General features: G+C 40.6%; 3 protein-coding genes across 4 annotated transcripts; all 3 read right to left on the reverse strand.

Annotated features, from left to right (window-relative positions):
- Positions 1-524: 524 nt before the first annotated feature.
- On the reverse strand, positions 525-10,175 carry LOC110046264 (contactin-associated protein like 5-3-like). Its single transcript, XM_020751952.2, has 3 exons — positions 10,105-10,175; positions 5,338-6,670; positions 525-3,573 (listed from the first exon to the last, which is right to left on the reverse strand). The coding sequence occupies exons 2-3, from the start codon at positions 5,604-5,606 to the stop codon at positions 1,356-1,358; spliced, it is 2,487 nt and encodes an 828-aa protein (XP_020607611.2). The 5' UTR covers positions 5,607-6,670; positions 10,105-10,175; the 3' UTR covers positions 525-1,355.
- LOC110046267 (nucleotidyltransferase MB21D2-like) lies at positions 8,358-17,204 on the reverse strand. Of its 2 annotated transcripts, none has more exons than XM_020751955.2 (2): positions 17,098-17,204; positions 8,358-11,646 (listed from the first exon to the last, which is right to left on the reverse strand). In XM_020751955.2, the coding sequence occupies exon 2, from the start codon at positions 11,617-11,619 to the stop codon at positions 10,318-10,320; it is 1,302 nt and encodes a 433-aa protein (XP_020607614.1). In that variant the 5' UTR covers positions 11,620-11,646; positions 17,098-17,204; the 3' UTR covers positions 8,358-10,317. The 2 variants fall into 2 exon arrangements, with proteins under 2 accessions (XP_020607614.1, XP_089154806.1); XM_089298680.1 differs by lacking the exon at positions 17,098-17,204 and adding an exon at positions 15,468-17,087.
- A 1,220-nt stretch (positions 17,205-18,424) lies between these two features.
- On the reverse strand, positions 18,425-23,488 carry LOC110046265 (contactin-associated protein-like 2). Its single transcript, XM_020751953.2, has 2 exons — positions 23,151-23,488; positions 18,425-21,532 (listed from the first exon to the last, which is right to left on the reverse strand). The coding sequence occupies exons 1-2, from the start codon at positions 23,381-23,383 to the stop codon at positions 19,384-19,386; spliced, it is 2,382 nt and encodes a 793-aa protein (XP_020607612.2). The 5' UTR covers positions 23,384-23,488; the 3' UTR covers positions 18,425-19,383.
- Between the last annotated feature and the right edge of the window lie 133 nt (positions 23,489-23,621).

A 23,621-nucleotide genomic window follows, 5' to 3' on the forward strand; every position in this document is an offset into this window, starting at 1 on the left:
CGAAAATTGCTGATATTCTGAAATGTGAACCATTCAACCGAAAATTCGGGCAATACCGGGAGAAAATCAATGGAACGAAAATTCCCGGGAAGAATTTTCCAAAACTTTTGGTATGCCTCGCGAGGTTGACCTCTTTTCCGGAAAATCCGAAAATTGCTGAATTTTTGAAATGTGAATCATTCGCCTCTGAAAATTTCCGATGTCTGAACCGGAAGTTTGTTTTATCATCCTTGTTTAGTATTGGTTTATCATTTCTTCGTTGCTCTTTTATACCTTACAAATTGTTACTTTAAGACTCAGAAAGAAAAAACAGACTTGAAATATCTTGATTGAGCTCCAGTAAAAGATGAAACGACGTTCCTGTACAATATTTTCTCGATTACAATAACTCCTGATGTAGAAAGATGTGACAAGCTTATTCTGTACGCCCCATTCTTGAATCGTTGTAAAAAAAACATAAGCACTTTCTGTAAACTTTATCGAGGACTGTAAAAAGACAATGTGAAAAACAATGAATATGTATGTACATTTCATATACTTCCTTCATAGTTTAATATCAGCAAACCTTTAATTACATGTAAAATTCTTGTTTAATAGCCCTCAAAACCAAGAATTTTGATCAAGTCGTTAAAAGCATTCTATCAAGATAAAATCAATTGCTAAAACTCCGTTTCTGTGCAATTTAAAGCGTATTGGCTCTCGTTAATCGAGAATTTTCACGAATATCTAATTAACAACGTTCATCAATAATTTTTTTCGTATGATACACGATTATTGTAATTTGTTCTGATCAAAGCTACAGTCTTATTCTCAAAAGGCAGTGTACGTCTACGGACCTTGTCAGATTGTTTACGTCATCTGACAATAAGAATCATCACACATACACTTTTCACACATGCGCAGTTCAAATCAAGAGGGGAGTTAGGCCACCTTCTCCTAAGGTAATCCCTCTCAAGTTACATTTGGACGTGGTACCCAGTCCTCTGGCGTATACCACGCGCTTTACGTGGATGTTTTCATGGAAATGTAGCAAGGGTTTACGAAAATGTTACTTGACCTGTCCACGTGAGAAAAAACCGCGTCACAAGATTGGCTATTTCTAGACCTTCGTAGGATTTTAGCAAACCGGGAGTGTTCAAACTGACTTGAAAGGGACTGTCTTGGGAATGAGGCCTTCATGAGAGATTAACAACTCTCATACTCCACATCCTCTCTTGGTCCAAATGCACTTTTCTGTTATAGCGAGTATTCTCTATCGAGCAGTTCTAGTCTCTGAAAGCCGCCCGCTCTCAGTCTCTTAAATCTTGCCAACCGTAGACTTGCGTTGCTATGTTTTCCATATATAAAAGCCATATCTACACCCAATATGATTTCAATCCTCCCGCTGCATTTCCATCTACGTATCTGCCATTGGCGCCACACTGTGTTAACTGCCTCCCCCGGATCGACGACCGCTTGGTTACTAGCGGCAGCAATCTGGCTGGATATCCAGATGATCCAGCCGGGGGGACGATGTACTCACCGCGCTTGCTATGAGTTCGAATGCACATTATGACGCGAGGGAGGGCAAACTTCATTGAAAGTAGAATGATGACAACTAACGCGGCAGAGATCATAACTATCGCTATTGTAGATATTTCACTCGCTGAATCTTCCAAGCTCTTTTCCGGATCTAGAGGAGTTGTTTGTCTTGTTTCTTTAACTTTTCCGGGGGCGGGTGTTGTGGTGACCTCAGTGAATGATAAAGAGGCATTCGCGCATTCCCGTTCTCCCTCAATTGGACACAAGCTCTTTGTGGTCGACGGAGTTGGGGTGGTAGTTGTTGAGGCAGTACGAGCTGAGGATGGTGTGGACGGCCCTGCCTTTGGACAAGCTTTCTTTAATCGAGTCATGTCGATCGAAGGATCGCTCTTCTTAGGAATCTTTTTCTCCTTTATAGTTCCCCAGCATTCCAATGGTCCGAGTGTAAAATCCGATTTTGCACTTTTCTTGTTAAATTCCAGTCCAGTAACAGGCAAGGCGCTTTTATCAGTCAAATATCCTTCGTCTACTCTCCATTGACTATCCTTGTTATCACAGTTGCAAAACTTCGCCGTGCCTTCGCAAGACGTTGGCTCCATCATTCCGCATGCGCATTTTTTACTTCCGGGTTCAGCTCCGCCCCAATAATCCTGTCTCTCGCCGTCACGTGCCAACCAGAAAGCGTGTGAAGGTCCGCGAGGCGTGTTAAGTAATTTTGAACTGAAGCAATGAAATCTGATATGCTGGCGGCATTCTTTACTGTTTTCTATCAACTTTATAATTTGTTGCATACTGATCGAGTTCGAGTAAGTTATTTCGTGTTTATAAAGCGTCCCGACGATATTTGCCTCGCTAACTCGGATCTTGGTCATTTTGTTGTGGTTTATAATGGTGTACGTTCGTTTGAGATCGTCCGTTACGTTACATAACGCCGTATAGGGATCTCCATCTCCTACAGAATCTACCAAGCAGCGCATACTCGTCTTCAGTCCCATAGCCCTGTAATATTCACAAGCCGGCTTGTATTTCGAAATCTCGCATGTGTCGCCTTCGAACTGAGTGTGTTCACAGTCGCAATAAAACCGTTGCCAGTTCTGCGAGCAGTGGCCACCATTTTTGCACGGATTGGGCTGGCAACGATTCTCCAAACGACAGGCGTACTTTAAATCCTCATTAGTGTGTTTACTCTTCTTGAGATTCCTCAGGATAATCTTCTGGCTGTCAATTTGCAGGTTTAAAATGCAGCCCACAAAGCCAGGAAAGTCTCTGTTGTCGTCAAAACCGCCCAGGAAGATCTTTAAACGAGATCTATTAGCAAACTCCTGCATCAACAAGGAGTGATTCAACGGTTTCGTTCTGGTTCGTCCGTCCAACTGCAGACGAACTTCTCGCCCTCTAACACTGGCGTTCACGTTATGCCATTCACCATCATCAAGATTAGAACCCAGGTTCAGCACGGTCTTTGATCCGTTAGGAGCTGTGACGTCATAAAGTAAACTTCCAGCCGAGAGGCGGAGGTGAAGCTTGACTTTGACTGCGCTCCGCGATAACAGAAGACCCTCTTCGACGTGTGAACGGAATCGAAAACTGGCGTAAAACGTGTCGTTATCCGCTGGCAACTTCTTGACAGTCACTCGAAAGCCAACATTTGGATTGGACATAGTGACAACTCTGTAGTCGAGCTCCTCGCATTTGAACGACACTTTTCCGTTCGCATCGTAGCCAAGGAGTTCACCTTTTGCCCCTGAGATTAGATTTTTACCACGGAATATCAAATCTTCCAGACATCCTCGAAAATTTCGTGTCCCTCTCACGTGGTAATGCCTGTACGTGGCGGACTTCATGCCACCGATATACACGATGTCTAAATTAAGATCCTGGTACGCTTCAGGAATGATACCCGAAGAACTAACAGAATCTACCTTCAGTTTTGCTTCTCGACCGTCCTGTGTCAAAGTCACGTTGTGCCAGCGGCCGTCGTTCAAGTCTTTTTTTGGATTTTTTATCTTCAGCGTTCCAAGTAGGTGATCTCCTCCGAGATACGCTTGGTAACTACAGGACAAAAATTAGAAATCAATTAGGGGGGAGTATATGGTTGAATTATTATGAAATTAGCAGAAAGTACAAGGAGGAATGATCTTAAAACGATTTTAAAAGGAGTTAAAAGATAATCTGCAATTTGCCATTAGGAATTAACTTGCGCAAAGAAATTAAATCAATGCGGCAGCTGGACAAAATTGTGGCCAAGGCCATTGTAAAAAGCTGGGTTTTTTTGTGTTGTCCAGTACAGTTGCATTTGCTAAAGCTGACGCAATGGAGGCCACAGAAAGAGTCCGCATTAACGGGGTGTCTCGGTTAACCCAAACCAGCGGTCCATATCACCCGTGTTAAGCCTATGTCCGCAAAGAGAAATTTCAGAGAGCGCATTTTTGAAAAACAAGGATGAGCTATAGATGTAGCCATGAAGAAACGGTTGGCTAGAAGCACAGAAAATGACCGGTCCTTAGCGCTCTACTTCCTTAGTTTTGCAATAGATGAACTAGAAAAAGCCTGGGGATCTACTGCCTCGCAGAAAGTAATTTCGCCCAATAGAGGGACATTTAAAAAGCAGATAACCCGGCGAACGTTACAGTTTCATTGAATAATTCCGAGTGTCCAGAAGTTCTGAGTTTAATGAAATTTAATACGTTCTGCCTTGAAACATATTTTTCTTAATGTTTGGTTGTGGAATGAATGAGCTTGAACTGGCGACGTGATCACCTGAATTTAAATTTAAATTCAGGAACGTTCAAGTTTTATACGAACACTGATACGATACAATTATTTTGTTTTTCATAAGAAACCAGCAGAAAAACTCAATTCCTTTCGAGGCAGAGAAATACAATGATTGCCTTTCTCTTTCAAACTTCCTCTTTCGAGCTTTTTCCATATAGATCTACTCGATTTCTTGCGACACACAGAGTGCAATTTTTTGTCTAGGGTTTAACGTCTTCTGGGAAAATAGTTGGAGCGAATATTATTTTAATTTCGATAGAAGTCCCGCTAATTTATTGTACTGCTTCGTCATAGTTGGTGGCCAGGGCAAAATATTTATAATTATACTAGACAGTACTTGACCGAAAAAGAGAAATCATTGTAAACATATCTTGATCGTAAAAACCCACGAATTTTGCATCGATGACCAAGATAACAAGATTTAGAAATTTAAAACAAGATTTCTAATAGCTTCTTCATGAATCATACAATTTTTTGATTTACCATTTTTCTAAATCGATACATATTCTAAAGGTGAAATTTTTGTTTAAAACTAAATTACTTTGACAGTCTATTTTTAACAATCAAAATAAATATCGCTTTGTTTTGTTCGGCGCTTATTTTAGGAACGGGAAATTGTGCGCGACGAAGAAAATTACATTTATTTCATATTTTTTACAGTGTTGCTTATAGCCTTTTTGGAATTAACTTTCGCAGCATGAGAAATTTGAGTTTCAGCACATTTACAGAGTGAATCAGTTCCATTTGAACTAAACGTACGAGTGACGTATTTCCTATTTCTTTCCAAAAGAACTTTGGAAAGTTGTATGGATTCAAAACCGAAGCTGGAGCGTATCTCCAACAAAACTAGCCTCCGTGTGAAGATGTCAAGGCCATCCATTATCACAATCTATCAAGCTGTAAATTGACGTGGTAAAATGAAATCCTTACCCATTTCACTTTGTTTGCATTTTGTACGGGAAGAAAGTGATGTCTAACTGTTTACAATTTCACAGAACACTCCCATTCACTTCAACTTGTTAAAAATAACAACAACCTTACCGCACTTGACCGTGGTGGATGTCGAGCTGCAGAAAATCGTCGAGTTGCATGAAATCATTGTTCCCCGAGCGCGTGCTGTACACGAGAAGACCATTTGTGTGAATAGTTCGAAATCGCAGCTTAATCACCGTCTGTCGAGGATCCCCGGCTTTTCTTGGCTCGTAGATAATAAATTCTTCGCCAGTGAGACGAACTTGATCTCCAGATACATTTGTCGAGGTGAGACTGAAGAAAACCAGTAAAATCCCCATTTCGCGCGGGAAACCCATCGCGCCTTTGCAAAAGCGACGCTGGGTGACGCCTCAAAGAAAGAGAACAGTTGTGGATTTGAAGTGAGTAATTACAAGCGAACAAACTTTAGTTCGCCGCTGCGGGCGCTCCGTACCCCTTGAATCATGCTGATTTGCATGAGAGAATAAAGCACAATGCAGCGAGTCTTCCCCGCAAGAGGAATCTACCTGTTTTGGTCGCTGAACTACAGCCGAACAGAAGATTTGGTTAGAAGGGGTTTGGAAATTATCAATCAGCCAATGAGATAATGGCGAGTTAATAAACACTAATTGTTTTATATTCGTTTGAGATCGCCAGGTGTTTTATTTGACACTTTCTCGACGAGCTGTGTGGATTTTCTTCCGCAGAATCAGTGCAATGAAAACAAGCTTAATAACCCTTGAAAAGTAAGAAGAATTGCAATACGTAATTAAAGGATTGTAGCATTCAAGAGTTGTTAAAACGAACTTGTGTCGATCTACAAAACTCCTAAACAATGATGGCTTCGGAAAGCGTCTTTAAATCGATACACATTAACTGATGGACTTCTTATGTAACCCGGAAGAAATGAATTTCATTTAAATCAAGACTGGGTCACTAATTAAAAAATCCCTATCTATTCCCGAGAGAAATGAGCTTTTACGATAAATCACTCTCCCATACGTGCCGCATTGGTTTTCTACCACTTGACACCAAGTTTGCCATAGGGAGGCCGGGATCTCTTTAACTTTAATCACAGTACACGGGAAGCGATCTGAACTCGGTGTTATCAAATGCGCTCCATTCTACGTTTCTAACTGGCTCTTTATACCAGCAAATGATCATGGACGTCCCTGGAGGTGTTCCAAATCAAAAGGAACCCTTGGAAGCTTCAACGCACGGGCTTTATTCTCCTGTCGCGTGGATGTAGAATTTCTGTGGCTTTCCTTGTCACTTCAAGGTTTATTATTCCTTTGACTAGCCGGCCTGCATTTTAAATATTTTATGCCAGAATTTATCTTCATTTAATAGAAAGACTATTGAATAATGTACCTTCGGTGATAACATCTTGTCACAAAATTCCCTGAAAGGAAAAAAGTTCAAAAATGGTGAACCTGATCTATTTGCACCGTTAACTACATTTAAAATTTATTAGCATGTCGTCAAGTTTCTAAGCAATCTTAAAAGCATGTCTGTCTTTAGATCGCAAAATAGCTTTGATTTTGAGCTTTTTATTTCACACATGAGTTTATCTTTCTTCTCCTCAGGAAGTCTGCCATGCTTGGGTTTCTCGTACTTTCTTCAGATCAAGTAAAAACAACAAGTCGGAGTGAAATTTATAATGCTGAGAAATTTTGACAATTTTTTTTTTTTTTTAATCATTTTGGACACTTTCGCCGGACAATGTTGTTTGAATACATTCTCTTCTCGGTTCATCAGTTGCAAATTGACTGTGAATCTGAATTACTCTTATTTTGATTTTCAAAATGTTTTACTCGTTTGGGGTTAATCTTGGAAGGGAAATTGCGATTATAATGTTACAAAATTGTCATTCTAACAACCAGCAAAAATCGCGAACGACTCAACAACTTGGAACATTATATTACAATGTATCGCTAGCCGGGAAATATCAGGAGTAATTCAAGGTTAGCGACTTGGAAATATGTCTTTAAAATAAGCTCTTTTACTAATGTGAAGTGCATAATCTTATTCTTAGTTTTGCTCATTACATTTCACCTTTAAGCAGTTGCATTTTACTCGTAAAATATTTTCCACCATCTTCTCTGATAAATCTCTCTTGTTCAGGACTAAGAGATTAAACTATCTGCAATATCTAGGGCAATCTCACGTAGCGGGCAAGGTCTCAGAAAAACTACTCTCGTGTAAATTAGAATACAATCAGAGTACAATAACTCAAAACGATGATGAAACTAAATTACACGAAAATTAAATTACCCCGCTGATAACCATATTGTGATAGTTGATCTTTGATAGTGAAACCAAAAGCCTTGAATTTTAGGGGAGTGAAAAACCATTCACTTTATGTGAGATGTCAGAAATATAATTACATAAAATTACCACGTATATGCCCGAGTCTAATAACATGATTTTTGAGAACTTTTCATTTTAACACAAAGTCTGGGGAGTTAAAAAAGTGAAGAGCTATTTGCGACGAGTTTATGTCAGGTTTGTGAGCAGCACTAATTAATCTTCGTAGGAGGTTTTCTCACTTCATATCTGAATATTTTTTTTTTCTTTTTTCGTGCCACTTATTTTACAGTGTGCTCGATAACAGCTTAATGGCTCGTAACACTGAATGGTGAACCGATTTAAAACATCAACAGCCAAGGGCTGAAAATGCATATGAGCTACATGCTTATCAATTCCTCGGCGTGTGGTTATGACGTAATTATGATAACGATGATAAAAAAAACCCGCTTGCGTCAAGTGAAAATAGAAAGTAAAATTGATTTTCGCGGGATTGTGTGGAAAATAGTTTCGTTATCGACGTTTACGGTGAAAAATTAAACGCGATAGCAAAGTATTGAATAAGATTGAAAATAAAATATTTCAAAAACTGGTTCGTTTTAAAATGTTTGCAACGACGGTCATACATGTTCAAAAACAAAAACGACGGTCATATAATTAGAGAGGTGGGGGGAGATACCCTTAAACACGAAAGCGCGTTATAAAAGGGCATAAGTTCCTCCCCCTAACTTTGAATTCACCCAAAAAAATCAAGCTGGGAGACGGTGAAGAGAACAACAACAAACGCTTAGTATTTGTTTAATCGTCAAAGCAATAAAACCTAACCAGAAACGGTCAGAAAATATCATTATAATTACTTTTCTGTAGGTTATTTTGTCTGGAGTAAAATATCTCCTCGCTTCGTATGAAAAACGTTTTTCGTTCTTTTGGTCAAATTGAACCAAGCCAACCGATAAGCTCCTCGATTTAAGATTCGCCCAATAAAATAGTGATCTGTGAAGTACTAATTTTTCTCAGATAAAGATACTTTCATTTTACTGCAAGTAAGGACAACGAAGATACTTAATTCACTTGCAGCTTACCTTTCGTGTATTCAAATCGCCCGCCATTTTGAATTTGCCCGCGCACGTCAACGGTGACTGACAAATGAGACTTGGATCTTCACAGGGAAGACTTCCTTATATAGCGCGTCTTCTTGTTTAATATGTTGGTTGTCGAGCTCTTTTAACATGAACTTCTGCCTCAGGAAATTAGGCGACCACCGCTCCCTTACCGGCGCGGTACGCCCCTGATCGTAAGCGATTAATCTAATTGTTTCAGTATAACCCTACAAGCCGTTCAAAACTTTATCTAATCCTCTTCACAGTAGCCTGCGAACAGTACAGGCTCCCGGCAAGGACGGAAAAAAACTTCGGCGAGCAAAGCGAGCGGACGAGCGCTAAACTGAAGAATTCGGAGAGCGAAGCGATCGGAGCGGGACGTTTCGTTTCGTTCGGGCTCGACGGGAGCCTCTACGCAGGTTATCTTCACAGACATATTTGATTTTGTAGTACAGCCACAATTTTTTTTAACCCCTCAGTGCTCTAGGAAGTTTTTTTCTCGGGACGTGGGTATGCATGATATTTCCTCTCCGTGTAATGACCTGTAACATGCATGTTTTTTCGGCTCACAGAACGAGCGTGAATTTCTTTACGGTAGTAGTCATGTGCAAAGTTTTTCGGGGGATACAATTACGCTTGCAGGATATTTAGTTTTAGTAAAAATCTACTAGCATTCTATCACGAATCCTGTTCTCTGATTGGCTACGCTACTCACTATCTATTCTGTGATAGAGAGTGAGTAGCGTAGCAGTGTGCGCTTGCAACAAAATGACGGCCGCTTCTGGGCATTTTCAAAGTGTCTGTGAAGATGATGTAGATAAGTTTTGAACGACTAGTTGATATATACTAAAACAATTAGATTATTTGCTCTCGATTTCTATGCGTGTTAGTTCGCCACTAAATATTCTCCGATTCGTATTGGTTTAAATTGATCACGTGACGCGATAGTGTTTATCCGCGGAGAGACACTATCAGCCCACAGTGCTCGTCCGAGGAAAATACCCGGATGGTTAGTACTCGTCCGTGAAAATTTTTGTGTAAACAAGCGTGATTATAGAAAATAAACACTTGAAATTATCAAGTGAGTTTTTGTCAATTTCCTTTTTCAATTTCACATTTGGCTGTCACGGCTTTCATTTAAAAAAAGTTGAAAATAATTCAAGATGATTTTTGAACTGGCGAGCGGAAGAAAATTTAGTGGTGAACGATAAAGACAATAGAGTGTTTATGTCTCGGAACTATAGGTCTGATAGTTGCCCCTTGGAAATTTGAGGTTCTTAAAACTGGCATATTTGCCCTCGAAGCTTCGAATATTTGTTTTAAGAACACCAAATTTCCGCTGGGCAACTATCAGCCGATAGTTCCTCGAGGCAAACACTCTACTGTTTAAATAGAAATCTAATTGCTTAATATAATCTTTCAAACTCACCCCACGCCCCATCCCCCTCAAAAGTCAAATTGTCCACCCTTATTTGCAGGGGATGTACAATGATTTATAACGTACGTACACAGCCATTGTTCTGCGCATTAACCTTTTGGTTTGGTGACGTTCTTACTACCGTTGTCGTCGCGGTTTCATCTCGTTCCAAGTCTTATTCGTCTTGAAGTTGAAGAGATCTGGGAACGAAATCCCGCGAGGCGGTCACAATAGATCCGTCAAATAAGTCTCAAAATTTGGGGTTGACGCTAAGTACTTGCCTGGTTTTGTTCGCACCTGATAACATTTCTGTAACAGGCCATTTACATGATCCTCGCTGGCGGATTGTGACAGTAGGTTCACACTAGGTAGAAAATAATGAGGAAATGCACGGGTAGCCAGGCCGATACTGATTGCGTCTATAACAGCTAAAAGAAGCTCGGGTAGATTCTCTTCAGTCCAGTAACCCGGAGGGACATGGTCCATCGTGTAGAACAGAATAGTTTTCAGATTGTAAGAGGTGATGAATTTGGGTTGCGAGAGATGGGCTTTCAATATAGCTTTTAACACTAACCAGCATTTTCGTACCAGTGGTTGAGTCTCAATGATGTAATCTGCAAGGATAAGTTCAGCCCTTGATGTCGAAAGACGCCAACTATGTGGGATTGAGTCAATGGATTTAGCGACCAAATGGGCGGACATACGAACAAGCTCTTTTTCTACGTCGTTTGAGGGCCACTTCCGCTTTCTGGAAGTCCAGCTATCATAGGTATTGAAAATATCTGCAGCTGTAACGCAGATGACCAGGTCGATACTCCAATTGTTAATACAGTTGTATCCCGCTTTGCGCAGCGTGACACCCTGCCAGTCTTCCGGGTATGGAGACTGCATTTCAAGAGGTAGCTTTGCAATGTCAAATTGCAGTGTCAAAGCTGGTCCATTTCTACTGATGGCAATACAACCTGGCACAAATCCCTCCTCTCTCTCCATCATTTCATTCATGACTGTAACCCCAGCTTCCTCAAACGACTGCATGATTTTGTCTGCATCTAACAAATGATTTCCATCTCTAAAGACACAACAATCCTGCCATCTTTTAAGGCTATCGCCACTGAGAACAACATGCTTAAAAGCTTCTTGTTTCTCTTTGCCTGAAATTACACAATCAACTAAAGACACACCCTCAGAATGTGCCCCCAAGTCACGCAACACAAGCATGAAATCAAACTCATGTTCGATATAATTCTGGAAATTTGTCTTCTGGCTAATGACAGAATGTTCTTTGAAGCTTCCAGTTGGGATAACCTCTTCAAAATCAAACCTGGAATCTACTTCACCGATACGTGGTAGAATTTCTTCTGTGACAAAAGTATTGAACTGTTCAAGTTTATCTGTTACTATTTGTGACTCGTTATATATTCGGTCTGCCTGGTAATGGGCCATCAGGTCTGATAGATCTCTGTATGGTACACCAGATAGCACATCAACCCTTTCCTGGGGGCTGTTTTCACTTTTACTGTTAGCCATGAAATTGTCTTTCTAATGATGTCTTACCTATTGACATGAGCAAAACATACGTTTTATTTTAGACTGAACGGTATTTTGGTGCTGAAATTGTTGGCCTTGAAAAACTTGCCCATATAGCATGGGAAAATGATAAAACCTTACATGGCGCATGAGTGCAGGTGAGTTGGTCAGGGCCCCCGTGGGTGTCTCGCGTCCAAGCGATGTAGCGCGTCCGGTTTAAGCGGTAGATACCTAAACCCCAATATCAAATTAAAGCTTATAGGGCTGGCTATCAAACTATACCAAGAATTTTAAAATGAAATGAATTGCCGATTTTTTCAGGACCACTAAACACGAGCGCCCTAATCACCTTTTGGAAGCTACAAGTCAAAGCGAAGTTTGTTTTTCGCCAATTTATTTTTTTCCCCGGTTTAAGGACAAAAAGCGCCAAAAAAGCGTGTCTGCGTTTTGCCATATTCAATTGTAGTAAAAAGTTACAGAACATTTTCGAAATAGGATTTAAAAAATGTGAAGTGGTCGTACAAAAATCGCTCTCGGAGAAAACATATTTCGAAATAAACAATTCGCAGACACGTCTTTGTTTATTATGTTAATCTAGCTACTGTCCAAATTTGAGGGCAATCGAAGAAATTCCCTTTGAGTTGTAACTCTTTAAAGTGTCTGCTTCAAGCGAAAAAATTTAATCGAGAAAACAGCGCTAGGAAAAATCTCTTGCTTCGCAAACAAACTTCACCCACAAACGCCTTCAACTGGGTTCTCAGATCACTGAGCCAATCAGCGTTTGGAAAGTTTTTTTCTCGAGAAGAGAAGAGTCACTGTAAAAATCGATGTTATCGCTGTCAAGTTCCCAAATTTTTACAGAACCTTTCTCTTCTCTTGACTCGATCTTTTTGCCCGCTTGATACGATAGCCACAGCTTCATCCGCGAGGACATTTTTCCCTTCTTCAAACTCCGAGATGTACTTTCATTCGTTCTTCGCTGTTTTCGCTTTTTGGAACTGGTCCACGGAGTTTTCCGTGGTCCATGTTTACTTATAACTTAATAGAACTACACCTAATACGAAAAATGCTTGGATTCACAATGCTGATCAACTGAGTGAAGGTGAGTAGCCAGCCAATTCGTGGTATCCATATAGGTGATATTCCCGCGAAAGTCGTCTCGGTTGATTGCATACGCGTTTTTGGGCTGTCAATCAAGAGGGAACTTTTAATTCCTGCCATAACGTAAAACCTCCATTTCGCCGCCAATATTTCGTTTTTTTCATTTTTTTTTTTTTCAGAAATTAGAAATTACTCTTCGACCATTACTTTGACCCAAAAATCCAAATGTGAAGAAAATTGCCGATCTGAAGGTATACGGTAACCTTAACTGACGCTTTCAGAATTTTAAAACTATAGCGATTAAGACTCAACACTCTAAAAGGTACTACAAACGCTCTTGCTGTGCGACTGCACACCCTTTGAGGCTGAACACCCTCAGAGGTACCAAAACCGCTTTCTCAACCCCTAAAAGGTACGACGAGCAGCTCCATCCTTTTTATATGGTGGTCCTCCACCCAGGAGTCAGGATAATTTTGTTTACTTCACTATTATGATGTCTCTTTCTATTCAGGAGTATACATGAGTACCAATGCACTAAAGGGGAGGGGCCTGGGGAGCCTGCCCCCCCCTCCCCCTCCCCCTTATTTTGGGTAAAAAAGAAAAAATCACAGAAGGAAGAAAAGCCGGCAGGGCAAGCAAAACAACCCCCACCCCTCCCCCCCCCCCCCCCAGCCCACTTAGCTCAAGATCTGGATCTGCCACTGGAGGGTAACCCTATGATGTATTAGCATCTCGTCCATAGCTGAGGGAGAGTAAAAATACCCCTATTCACTTAGTGCTTCGCAAACCAGAAAATAAGCATTGGCCTGATTAAGCCTACTCTGCGTTTTTGTCTTTTTCGGGGAGGATGGCTTTGATAGAGGCTATGGCCTAATGGACCAGTAGGCTCAAATGCAGACTTTACCTGGCCCTACATTGAAGTAGTTTTGTTCTGAAGGCCAAACAATTTCAGTACATAAAAAAAGAAAATAAACAGATATAAAGAGGATTATTATTGCTTAAAAAGTCAATGAGCTGTGATTATTTTGTAGGGTGGGGTGTTAATTTGAACCCATATCTAGCTCAGTCTGTTTGATAGAGAAATTATGAATAGAATAAAGGGCTGGGGTGATTACATCTGAAAACTTGTACCTGTACCAGTGTAAATGCATTATTTCAGACCATGTTTTATCAGATGTCTAATGTGGGTCACATGACACCATCTTGGCTTGGATGCCTAAACTAAACTAAACATGTGCTTAACAGTTCCAACCACCAGAAAACTGATTTTGTACCAGAACAAGGGGTCAATCTTTGTTTAATCTGATACCAGTGTGCGTTTTCGTACCCTACCTGGGCCCATGTCTTGAAAGTCCCAGAAACTTTTCAGGCCCGCAAAGCCATTTTTAGTTCATCTCTATCTAGAAACGGAGAAGTGCATACGCCTGAAACTTCTTGTATGATAAGAACCTCTGTTCATTTAAAAAATATGTGAATAAAACAGCTCTGTAAGCATAAGCTTCGAGATTTTGCTACGGCTTTCCGGGTGCGAAAAGTTTTCAGGACCTTCAAGAAATGGGCCCCTGGTAGAGCAGCCATAGTCAACTCACACTGGTATGTCTTGCCCTGGTATATGACATTTTGTATTAGTAGCATGTAAACGAACACAGAGCAGTAAGAGGGGCCAGGATGAACTCACACCAGTATTCATGAAAGTCATACTGACATCATGTTAAGAACTACTAAGGAAGATCAAGGAACAAACAGCAGGTGAACCTCATGGGGAGCAGTACACGTGTAAGCGTTGCCTCAAACTGGGTTTCAATGTAAAAGTCTTCATGCAAGCCAAGTGGCCCATCAGGCTAGAGCTTATCCTGGTTTCAGTAGCATGAAGCGACTAGGAGTATTTCTACTCTCCCTGGATGGGATGCTAGTCCATTGCAAGGTTACCCCCCAGCATTAAATTTGCCAGTACCTGGGTGGAGAGAGGCACTGCGAGAGTAAAGTGTCTTGCCCACGAACACAACACAATGTCTCTGGCCAGGGCTCGAACTCGGATCACTGGCTCCGGATTTGAGCTCACCAACCATGAGGTCACTGCGCCTCCCACAGGGTTTTAATGCAGCCAACTCCAAAAGAGGGTGAAGGGTAAGAGATTTTAGAGACCTTTAGATCCATGTTTACCGTGAATGTCAACCTGTGGTTTGAGGTTAGATATTTGTCATCTGCCGTTCAGATGTAAATCAATTTAGTTTGGAGTAAATTGGAGTGAATAGAAATCACCCTGTAAATGCAACAAATTGTCAAAATAATGCCAAGTTTGAAAAATAAAATGTTTTCTGGCGTGTGTAGCTTTCTAAAAGAATAAAGCATCACAAAACACACATTCAACTTAAGCCGCCGCCATATCGGATTTCCACTAAGGATCAGTGCCTTTCTACAAACAACAACAAAAGGCTGGGTAATTGCTTATTTGCCTGAAAAATTTATCCCATTTGTAGAAAAAGGGTTACTTAATTCAATTTCAGCATTTGTACAGGCATAAAATAAAGTTCAAGGCAATAAAGCTTGAGGTAAATGACTAACATGACATTTTCAAACACGACATCTCACTCTGGTCATGTGATCCCCAGCCTTTAGCCGCTCATGGGAAACATGAATCTTAAAGTCTCAAGATTTTATCTCCCACATAGGCCTTTAATTCTCTAGGTAATCCCTCTAAAGTTATTTCTAGATTTGGTATCCAGTCCTCTCACAAATAATCTTACCCCTTGGACTGTCCTAGTGAGTAACATCTGGGTCATAGGATTGATCACTTCAAGACCCTCAGGACTGAGATTCCTGAGGTCAGGAAAGAGATTATCCTGGGAATAAGTCCTGCATGGTGATAAGCTCTCTTACCCTCCCTTCCCTCTTGCCAACTCTTATAATGTCCACTACTTGATGTGTACTAAAAGCATCTGCAGTCAAGTGTCAATTGATACTCTCAATTGATACCCTCGATCGACATTTCAATCAATACTCAGTCAACATCCTGATCGATACTCGGTCGACACTCTATCAACACTTGATCATCAGTTGGTCCTTAGTCAGTGCTTAGAGGGTATCGATCAACACTCGACCGTGGATGTGTTTTGGAGGTCATTAAGGAAAGCTGGTACAAAAACTCACAACTTATCTGAAATAGAGTACTGATTTTGACAAATATTCAACTTACACCTGATAAAAAAGTAACCTTTTCCTACAATAAATAAACTATAATTGTATAATCCAATTAAATTAACATCAATTAACAACGATGGAGTACATGAACCAACAAGTTAATGAATAAATAAAGTTCGTTCTCAAATAAAGACACACTCAGTCATGTATTTTATCTTATTTATCTAAAGAATCTAGTAGTATGACAGGGTGAAAATATCGACGTTTTGGCTATTAAAAGGAAGCATACTGTAAGTAACTCATTTTCAGATTGAAATCGAACTAGCTTTCAATATGCAGGGCTTATTAACTGGGGGAATGTTTCCAGATGCCAATGGCATGAAACTGGTTTAGATGATACTCCCTTACATTAGCCCCTATTGCGTGCTAGATCCAGTCTAATATTGAGGATAAGACCAAGATATTAGTTACGTACACCAGTAAGTTTTGGGACCCTTTCTAAGTATGAGTTTTCTAAAGGTAATTAAGCTTGATTTAGGGTCCACTGTTCAAAGTCAAAATTGGTGGGGGAAGTCTGACTCAATTTTTGTGACCTATAGGATTATTACACAGAGCTATCCCTCTGCATTAAATTTGCCAGCATCCATTTATACACCTGGGTGGAGAGAGGCACTGTGAGAGGAAAGTGTCTAGCCCAAGAACACAACACGTTTATGTCCCCGACTAGGACTGGAACCCATACCGCTTAAGCCGGAGGTGAGTACACTAGCCATGAGGCTACCACGCCTCCATGACTACCTGTACCTCACCTAAAGAGCCCTGGTCCCAAACCATAAACACTTTAATTTCAGATACTAGTTACTACCGCAAAATTGAGTCGGTGACAAGGACAAATATTATCATAGGACAGATTGAGATTATAAATAGGTTTCTGAGCAATAACATGAGTAACCATGAGCAAGTGGTTCATAGTTTTAAATCCGAGAGGTGCTCCCCCAATTTCTTGGTGGGGGTGCATGGCGTGTGTTATGCTTCTTAAAATCCTCAAGTGATTTAGAGATCAAAAAATCGATACACTATTTGAGTCCTCTGAAACTAGTGCAAGTCGCTGTGACATGAACTTCGGCGTAAACTGAGGATGGCGAAGGACTTCAAATTCCCTGACCTGACGTTACTGGGGTAAAGTAATTATCTTTGTATGTTCATCCGATATTCACACAGCTGCAACATGTTTACCTTTATACAAGTACTTTGCTCCTTTGAACCTTTACTTTCTCTGCGACAAGAGAAAGCAGGGGAAGCCACAGCTATTGACTGGTCTTCTTTTCTTCAGCAGAACAAGGTGCCTCGGGTGCCTCGCTATTTTATGGTCTGGGGTGGACTGGGACCAGCTGTCCCGCGCGATCGACGCGTCGTCCTTAGTCAGAAGTATACAGCTGTTTCGACAAAGGTTGTCCCACAACAGCGAAAAATCGTACGCGACAATGCCGATTGGTGTTGTGGGTAGAAAGAGTTTGACGTTGATTGATTGAGGTTCACGGTGTTTACCAACAAGGAAAGAGAATGCATAAATACATTTATTTGTGCTGTTTCCCTCTGTGTCTGAGAAACACCTAAAGCCTTAATCAAGGACCATGAACCCCCATTACCCATAATACCTTTCGGCATTGTCGTGTACGGTTTTGTTGGACAACCTTTCTCAAAACAGCTGTATAGCATATCTTCTGGTGCATCGAATAACGTCAACAACTTGCCAATCACATGCAAGAGAAATTTCCTCTCCATTTGCTCGTTTCTCTAGTTTTCAGTCTCCTCAAAGGAAATTCGAAAACCGAATTCGAAATCATAAAATAGTAAGCGCTTTCCCGTTCGGTGGGTTTGGTGATTTTACCAGAACCCTTACCATTATAGTCGGTTTTCCCATCCAGTTCCTTCCAACAAATGGTAAGTACACAGGACGTCTAACCCTCTAGGGGGCTCTCGAATGCAAGAATTTTAATGAGACGTAAACATCGGAAACGATAGAATTTTTATGACTTTGCCATCCGAGGTATTTTATTTTGTCACATATTTTATTATTCAAAATCCTATCTACCCCGAGCTCTTAGTAGATCTTCCCTTCCTCCAAAGCTGTGTGTTCTCTAGCAGTTTGACGTCACAGACATAGCTGCTACAATATATAACAATGGGTCTGTTTTTGCAATATAATGTCCGCTAAATCTGCATCATAAAAGTACAAAAAACTAACTTAGACAAACAGTGTCGCACGAATTGGGCTGGGCTGGTTTTCACTCCGATACTCGGAGACCCAGGAGCTGCTAGTCAGGACGATGCGATATTTTCGGGCGAAAGTTTACAACAAGAGCGGGATAGCCCCAGCTCTCCCGCCCGGCTCTCCTGCTTAAGTTTAAGTAACACACGAAGACGGACGCAGAAAGGTGCTGTTTCACATTCTTAAAGAGTAAACAAATTATACTTAATTCGATTGTTTGTTGTATATATCTATTTGTTGCATATTATTTACATATAGATCCTTTTAATACTAGATCCCTTGTTTTTAATATTTTAATTTTTAGCTCGTTACCTTAGCCTAATGTACATAATTATTGTAAATAATTAGTTTTAAATTAATCACACTATTCATAGCATATCGTTTAATTTATATTACTCATATGGTTTGTTAGGCGCATTTGATCATATTCACATGTTAATTTGCGCCTTAGAAATATTAAATATTATTATTATTATTATATAGAGCAAATAAAACTTTAGTCTAAACGTGTAATCAGACTCAGACTCATCAGCACTGTAATTTATTTTTCTCATTCTTATCATACTTATTATACTTAGCGGACTTCTTTCAGTCGCAGAATATTTACATACGTTTCCTTAACAACGGTGTCTTGAGTACACCAAAATGTATATTTTTTATTTCCTGTACATTTCTGAATTATAATCACAAAAGTTTGTTTTTTCTACGGATTTGGGAGATGACTGCAAACCCATGCAGGACAAAAACAAATACATAACAAAAGAAATAAAAAAATAAACATCCAAACAACTACGGGAATGGGAAAAAGATTTCAAGCTTTAAGACTAACCGATAGTGTTATCGTCCTCATCATGTTTATTTAACCCCCCACATAAGCCAAATTAACAAGGTAATCCTTCTTAAATTATGTTTGGATTTTTCCCGGTTTTGAAAATCTCAAAAGGTTTTAGAAATAGCCAATCCTGTGAAGCAGATTCTGTTCATATGAACAGCTCAAGCATCCTTACACTCACTTTCATCTTCCACGAAAACATCCACCTAATGCTTGTGGAAACATTATCTGCGGAAGAACTGGGAACCATGTCTAAAAATAGATTACCTTGGGAATAAGGTCTACACCGGGGATAAATTCTTTTCCCTTCATCCTCTCTCGTAACCATATATAAGGATTGGATATCCTGCCTTCCTCTGAGGTCACCGTGAGCTAACATACATTTTTGAGACTCCCAACGATGGCTCGAGTTTCTCTGTCAATCGCCAACATGGATCTTCGGCGCTCCAATATATTTACAAGGGAAAGGAGATTTGTATTTACGATTGATTCTGTCAAGTACAATAAACAGAGCAATAAACATTACGAGTGCACTAGATATCATGATGACTGCCACTACTGACAGCCCATCTCCTTTTACGTTGTCGTCCATTCTTGCGGCGGTTGCGGTTTCATTTGATTGGAGGGAACTGTTTCGGCTTAAAGCTTTTTGATCTCCAACTGGCCCAGCGCCAGTGCTGTTCGAGTTCTTTTCTGCAGGGTTGGAGATGAAGTTTGGGCATTGCTGATGAGTCCCGTTTCCCGCTTTACAGGATGTATTTTCTGATGACATTGGAGTCATTTCTGGGGTTTCAGTGACAAAAGTTGATTCCGTCAATTGCTTCTTCATATTTCGTGCTGTAGGGCAAGCCCTTTTTAATCGATAATCGATTTGGTTGTCTTTCCGTTTCTGGTTCGTTGTTTCTTCGAAGTGTTCGTCTACATATCCCCAGCATTCCAAGGGACCCAGTGCAAATTCAGATCTCTTGCTTTTCTTGGCGAAAAGGAGTCCCATGACAGGTAGAGTACTTTTGTCGCTCAAGTACCCGGCATCTACTCGCCAAGTTTCACCACGGACATCACAGTTGCAGAACTTCGTTTTTACTGCACAGGAGGGAGGATCCGTCATTCCACAAGCACACTTTTTACTGCCGGGCTCAGCTCCGCCCCAATATTCCTGCCTGCTCCCATCGCGTGATAACCAGTACGCGTGTGAGGGTCCGCGAGGCGTGTTAAGTAGTTTTGATCCAAAGCAATGGAATCTTATGTACTGTCGGCAATGTTTGCTCCTCTGAATTAGTGCTTTGATCTGATTCATTCCAGAGGAGCCAGTATAGGTTACGTCATGTTTGTAGAAGGAGCCCGAAAAATCAAGTTTCGCGTTTCCCACCAGAGTTTCTGTCATTTTATTGTGCGTTATCATTGTGTACGTTCGTGACGAGTTTGTTGCGTTACAAAGCGCAGTGTAAGGGTTTCCTACTCCCTGAGAATCCAACAGGCAAAAAGTGCTGCCCTGCAATCCCATAGATTTGTAGTGTTCACAAGTTGGTTTGTAAAAAGAAATTTCACAGATTTCTCCTTCAAAGTTTGTGTAATCACAATTACAATAATATTGCTTTCCGTCTTGCGAACATTTTCCTCCGTTCTTGCAAGGATTCGGCTCGCATCGATTCCGCAAATGACAAGATTTCGAGATCGCATTCTGGGTATCTCTACTTTTTAAATCTTTAAAAGTTATTTCCCGGTTTTGGATTTTTAAATCTAAGATGCACCCAACGAAACTCGATTCTATCCCATCTCGTCTTCTTTCTTGTCCAAGAAAAATCTTTGGTCGAAGCTTGTTCGTGGAATCCGTAATCAACCAGGAATAAGTTACGTGCTCAGTTTTCTCTTGTCCATCGAGACCTAAGCGAACTAACGAGCCCGCGAAATGTAATGTCAGTGGATGCCATTCACCGTCATCAAGGTTAGAACCCAGTCTTAGCTCTGTTTTCGAGCCATTCATGGAGGTAACTTCAAAGACGAGTGCACTTTTCGAGAGGAAGATATAAAACTTTGCTTGAGGGGCGATGAATGAAACGAGGAGACCTTCTTTGATATAGGTACGGAATTGAAAACTTGCAGTGAAGAAATAGTTGGCAGGGCTCAATCCTCGAGAAGGAATCCTCGCGCTTAAATTTGGATTTGTGCAAGAAATAATGCGATTCGGCCTAGATCTACACTTAAATGAAACTTTTCCATGAATTGCAAACCCAATGATTCCAGTCCCTGCACCAACTAGGACGTTGGTACTGCCATATTTTATATCCTGAAGGCATCCACGAAAATTTCGCGCTGCCGTCATGTGAAAGCGTCGGTGACGTTCAACTTTCATTCCACCAACGTAAAGAATATGGTCTAAGTTGAGATCTTCGTTGTCACCTTGAAATATGTCGGAAGTAGTGATCTGGTCAACGCACAGAACAGACTTTCGTCCGTCTCTAGTGAGCGTGACATTATGCCATCTGTCATCGTTCAGGTCTTTACTTGAGGAAGTGATGGTGGAAATGTCACCGCCTTTTTGACTAGCACCAAGATACGACTCGTAACTGAGAAGGAAAGAAAAGGAATAATTTTCAATTTAACTGCATTCAAAATATGAATATCGATCGGATGGTATGCGAAAGCGATTCCTAAAAGTTGTATTGAATAGATGGATTCGGCTGACGTGTTTACATGTTGCCACCCAATTCAGACCACGTGATGATTCATTTGGGAGGTTACATTTGCGCAATTTGCCACACGCAACTGATAGCAAGGGGGTGTGTACAAACAGAACAGTTGTAACCTCCCAAATGAATCGTTTTATGACCTGAATCGGGTAGCAACAACGATGTATTGACCTGCGAAAGACTAGCATCGAGTCTAAAAAGAATAGAAATACTCCTAGTGGTTTCCTGTTGCGGAAACTGGACTGGTTCAAAGTCGACATTCACAGAAACTGGATCCTCTGTTTCCTAAAGTTGGAGCAAGCCACCATTTATGCAACTTACTGCCATGCGTCGCGTCAGTGTGTCAGTGTTCCATTGTTGACCTGATTCTGAGATAATGCAGATTGTCTTCAGAACGGCTTCAGTTTTAACATTCTCCATACTCACAAGAGTATTCAGCGTTTTTACGCCATAAAAACACTGATACATTATATGAAGAACCTTCTTTCTGCAGTCACCCAAAGAAGAATTTACAGTAAAATGCCAAGAGTTCCTGGTTTGAGTGTCTACTGTAAAAGAGAACTTTTAAAAACAATCGTTCTGAGAATCAGTTTATCAGCCTATAGCATTCGATGATATCTCAGACAATAATTTAGTTCCTTCTTTCATCTCTATTTATTCATTTATCGACCTATGGTTGTAAAACATACGGATAAAAAAGAAAGGTTTACCTATTCAAGTCTGAGGAAACCTTTTCAAATCGATTTTTCTTTAGAAAGCCACTTGGGTGCGATTTTTATTAAATTTATTCGCGTTTCAGTTGTCGAAGATATTTTTGCGGTTGGTGGTTCCGAAAAAAAATTCCACAATTAGTAATTGTAATATTTAGAAATGTCTCCCGGGAGCAAGCAAATATGAATATTGGTCAGCTAAGATCCGCTAAAATACGACACCGACCTTTGAATATGCACAGACCTAACCATCTGACGTGAGGGCAAAAAGAAGTAATAACTCTGTCGATCAGGTGTTTTTGGTTTCGAGGAAAATATTGAATGAAAAACAGAGGTCTTCATCTTGATTTCGATCACTGTGTCATCTCTTGTTCCTATTTCAAACAGACACAACATCTCTAATCAAAGAAACCCCAGACCTGACCAATGGAACTGATGAGCTAAATACGTTCTTCTGACTTAAAAAGAAAATAAAGACTGCACATACTAGATTCTTCTCAAGTCACTAATGCACTACTGCAATTTACTCTTCGTGTTCACTAAAGGTGCTCTACACGCGTGTATGGTAAGTCACCGGCAAGTTAGCATGCAATAGTTTATGGGAATGATCGGATACGAAGTAGAGGCTCTTAAATACGTCTAACTTCAAAGGATATGAAATGTGTTTCAGAATCAGAGCGACGCTGTTTTCGAACTCGATTCAACATTACCAACTAGAACCAGAATTTCATTGAGTCACTACTGGCGTTCTTGACTGCAAGCGTCAGACCACAAGTTTCACTTACTGCAATCTTCCCTGGACAATCTCCATCCGTAAGAAGTGACCCGTCGTTCCTTTACTGTAGACGAGAAGACCATTTGGGTGGATGGTACGGAATCTCAAACGTAAACTCGATTGCCGACGGTTGCTTCGTATTGACTTCAAGTCAAAGGAAACAAACCCATCGCCATTGAGAGCAACTGGAGTGTCAGATATCACCTTAACGATAAGAACAGCCAGGTAAAGAGTAATTTTCATCGTTGCCTTCAGGAACTACGTGGATCGAGGTTACATGACAAAGGCCGCACGACAAAAGTCTGTTTTGAGAAATAGGTGATGCGATTTGCATGGTTATAACCTGAACTGTAGGGGAACAAGCGGGAGGTCACCTGACCGCAGTATAAAATAATTGGAAATGAATGACTTGCTTAATGGAATCCTTACCTAATAGCAGTTGAGTGTCTCGCGTAATTTGTTTACGACTAAGAAAGATTTA

This window comes from Orbicella faveolata, unplaced genomic scaffold (genome assembly GCF_042242905.1).
Source record: "Orbicella faveolata isolate gen_17 unplaced genomic scaffold, um_ofav_v1 contig_3, whole genome shotgun sequence".
NCBI classification, from domain to species: domain Eukaryota; kingdom Metazoa; phylum Cnidaria; class Anthozoa; order Scleractinia; family Merulinidae; genus Orbicella; species Orbicella faveolata.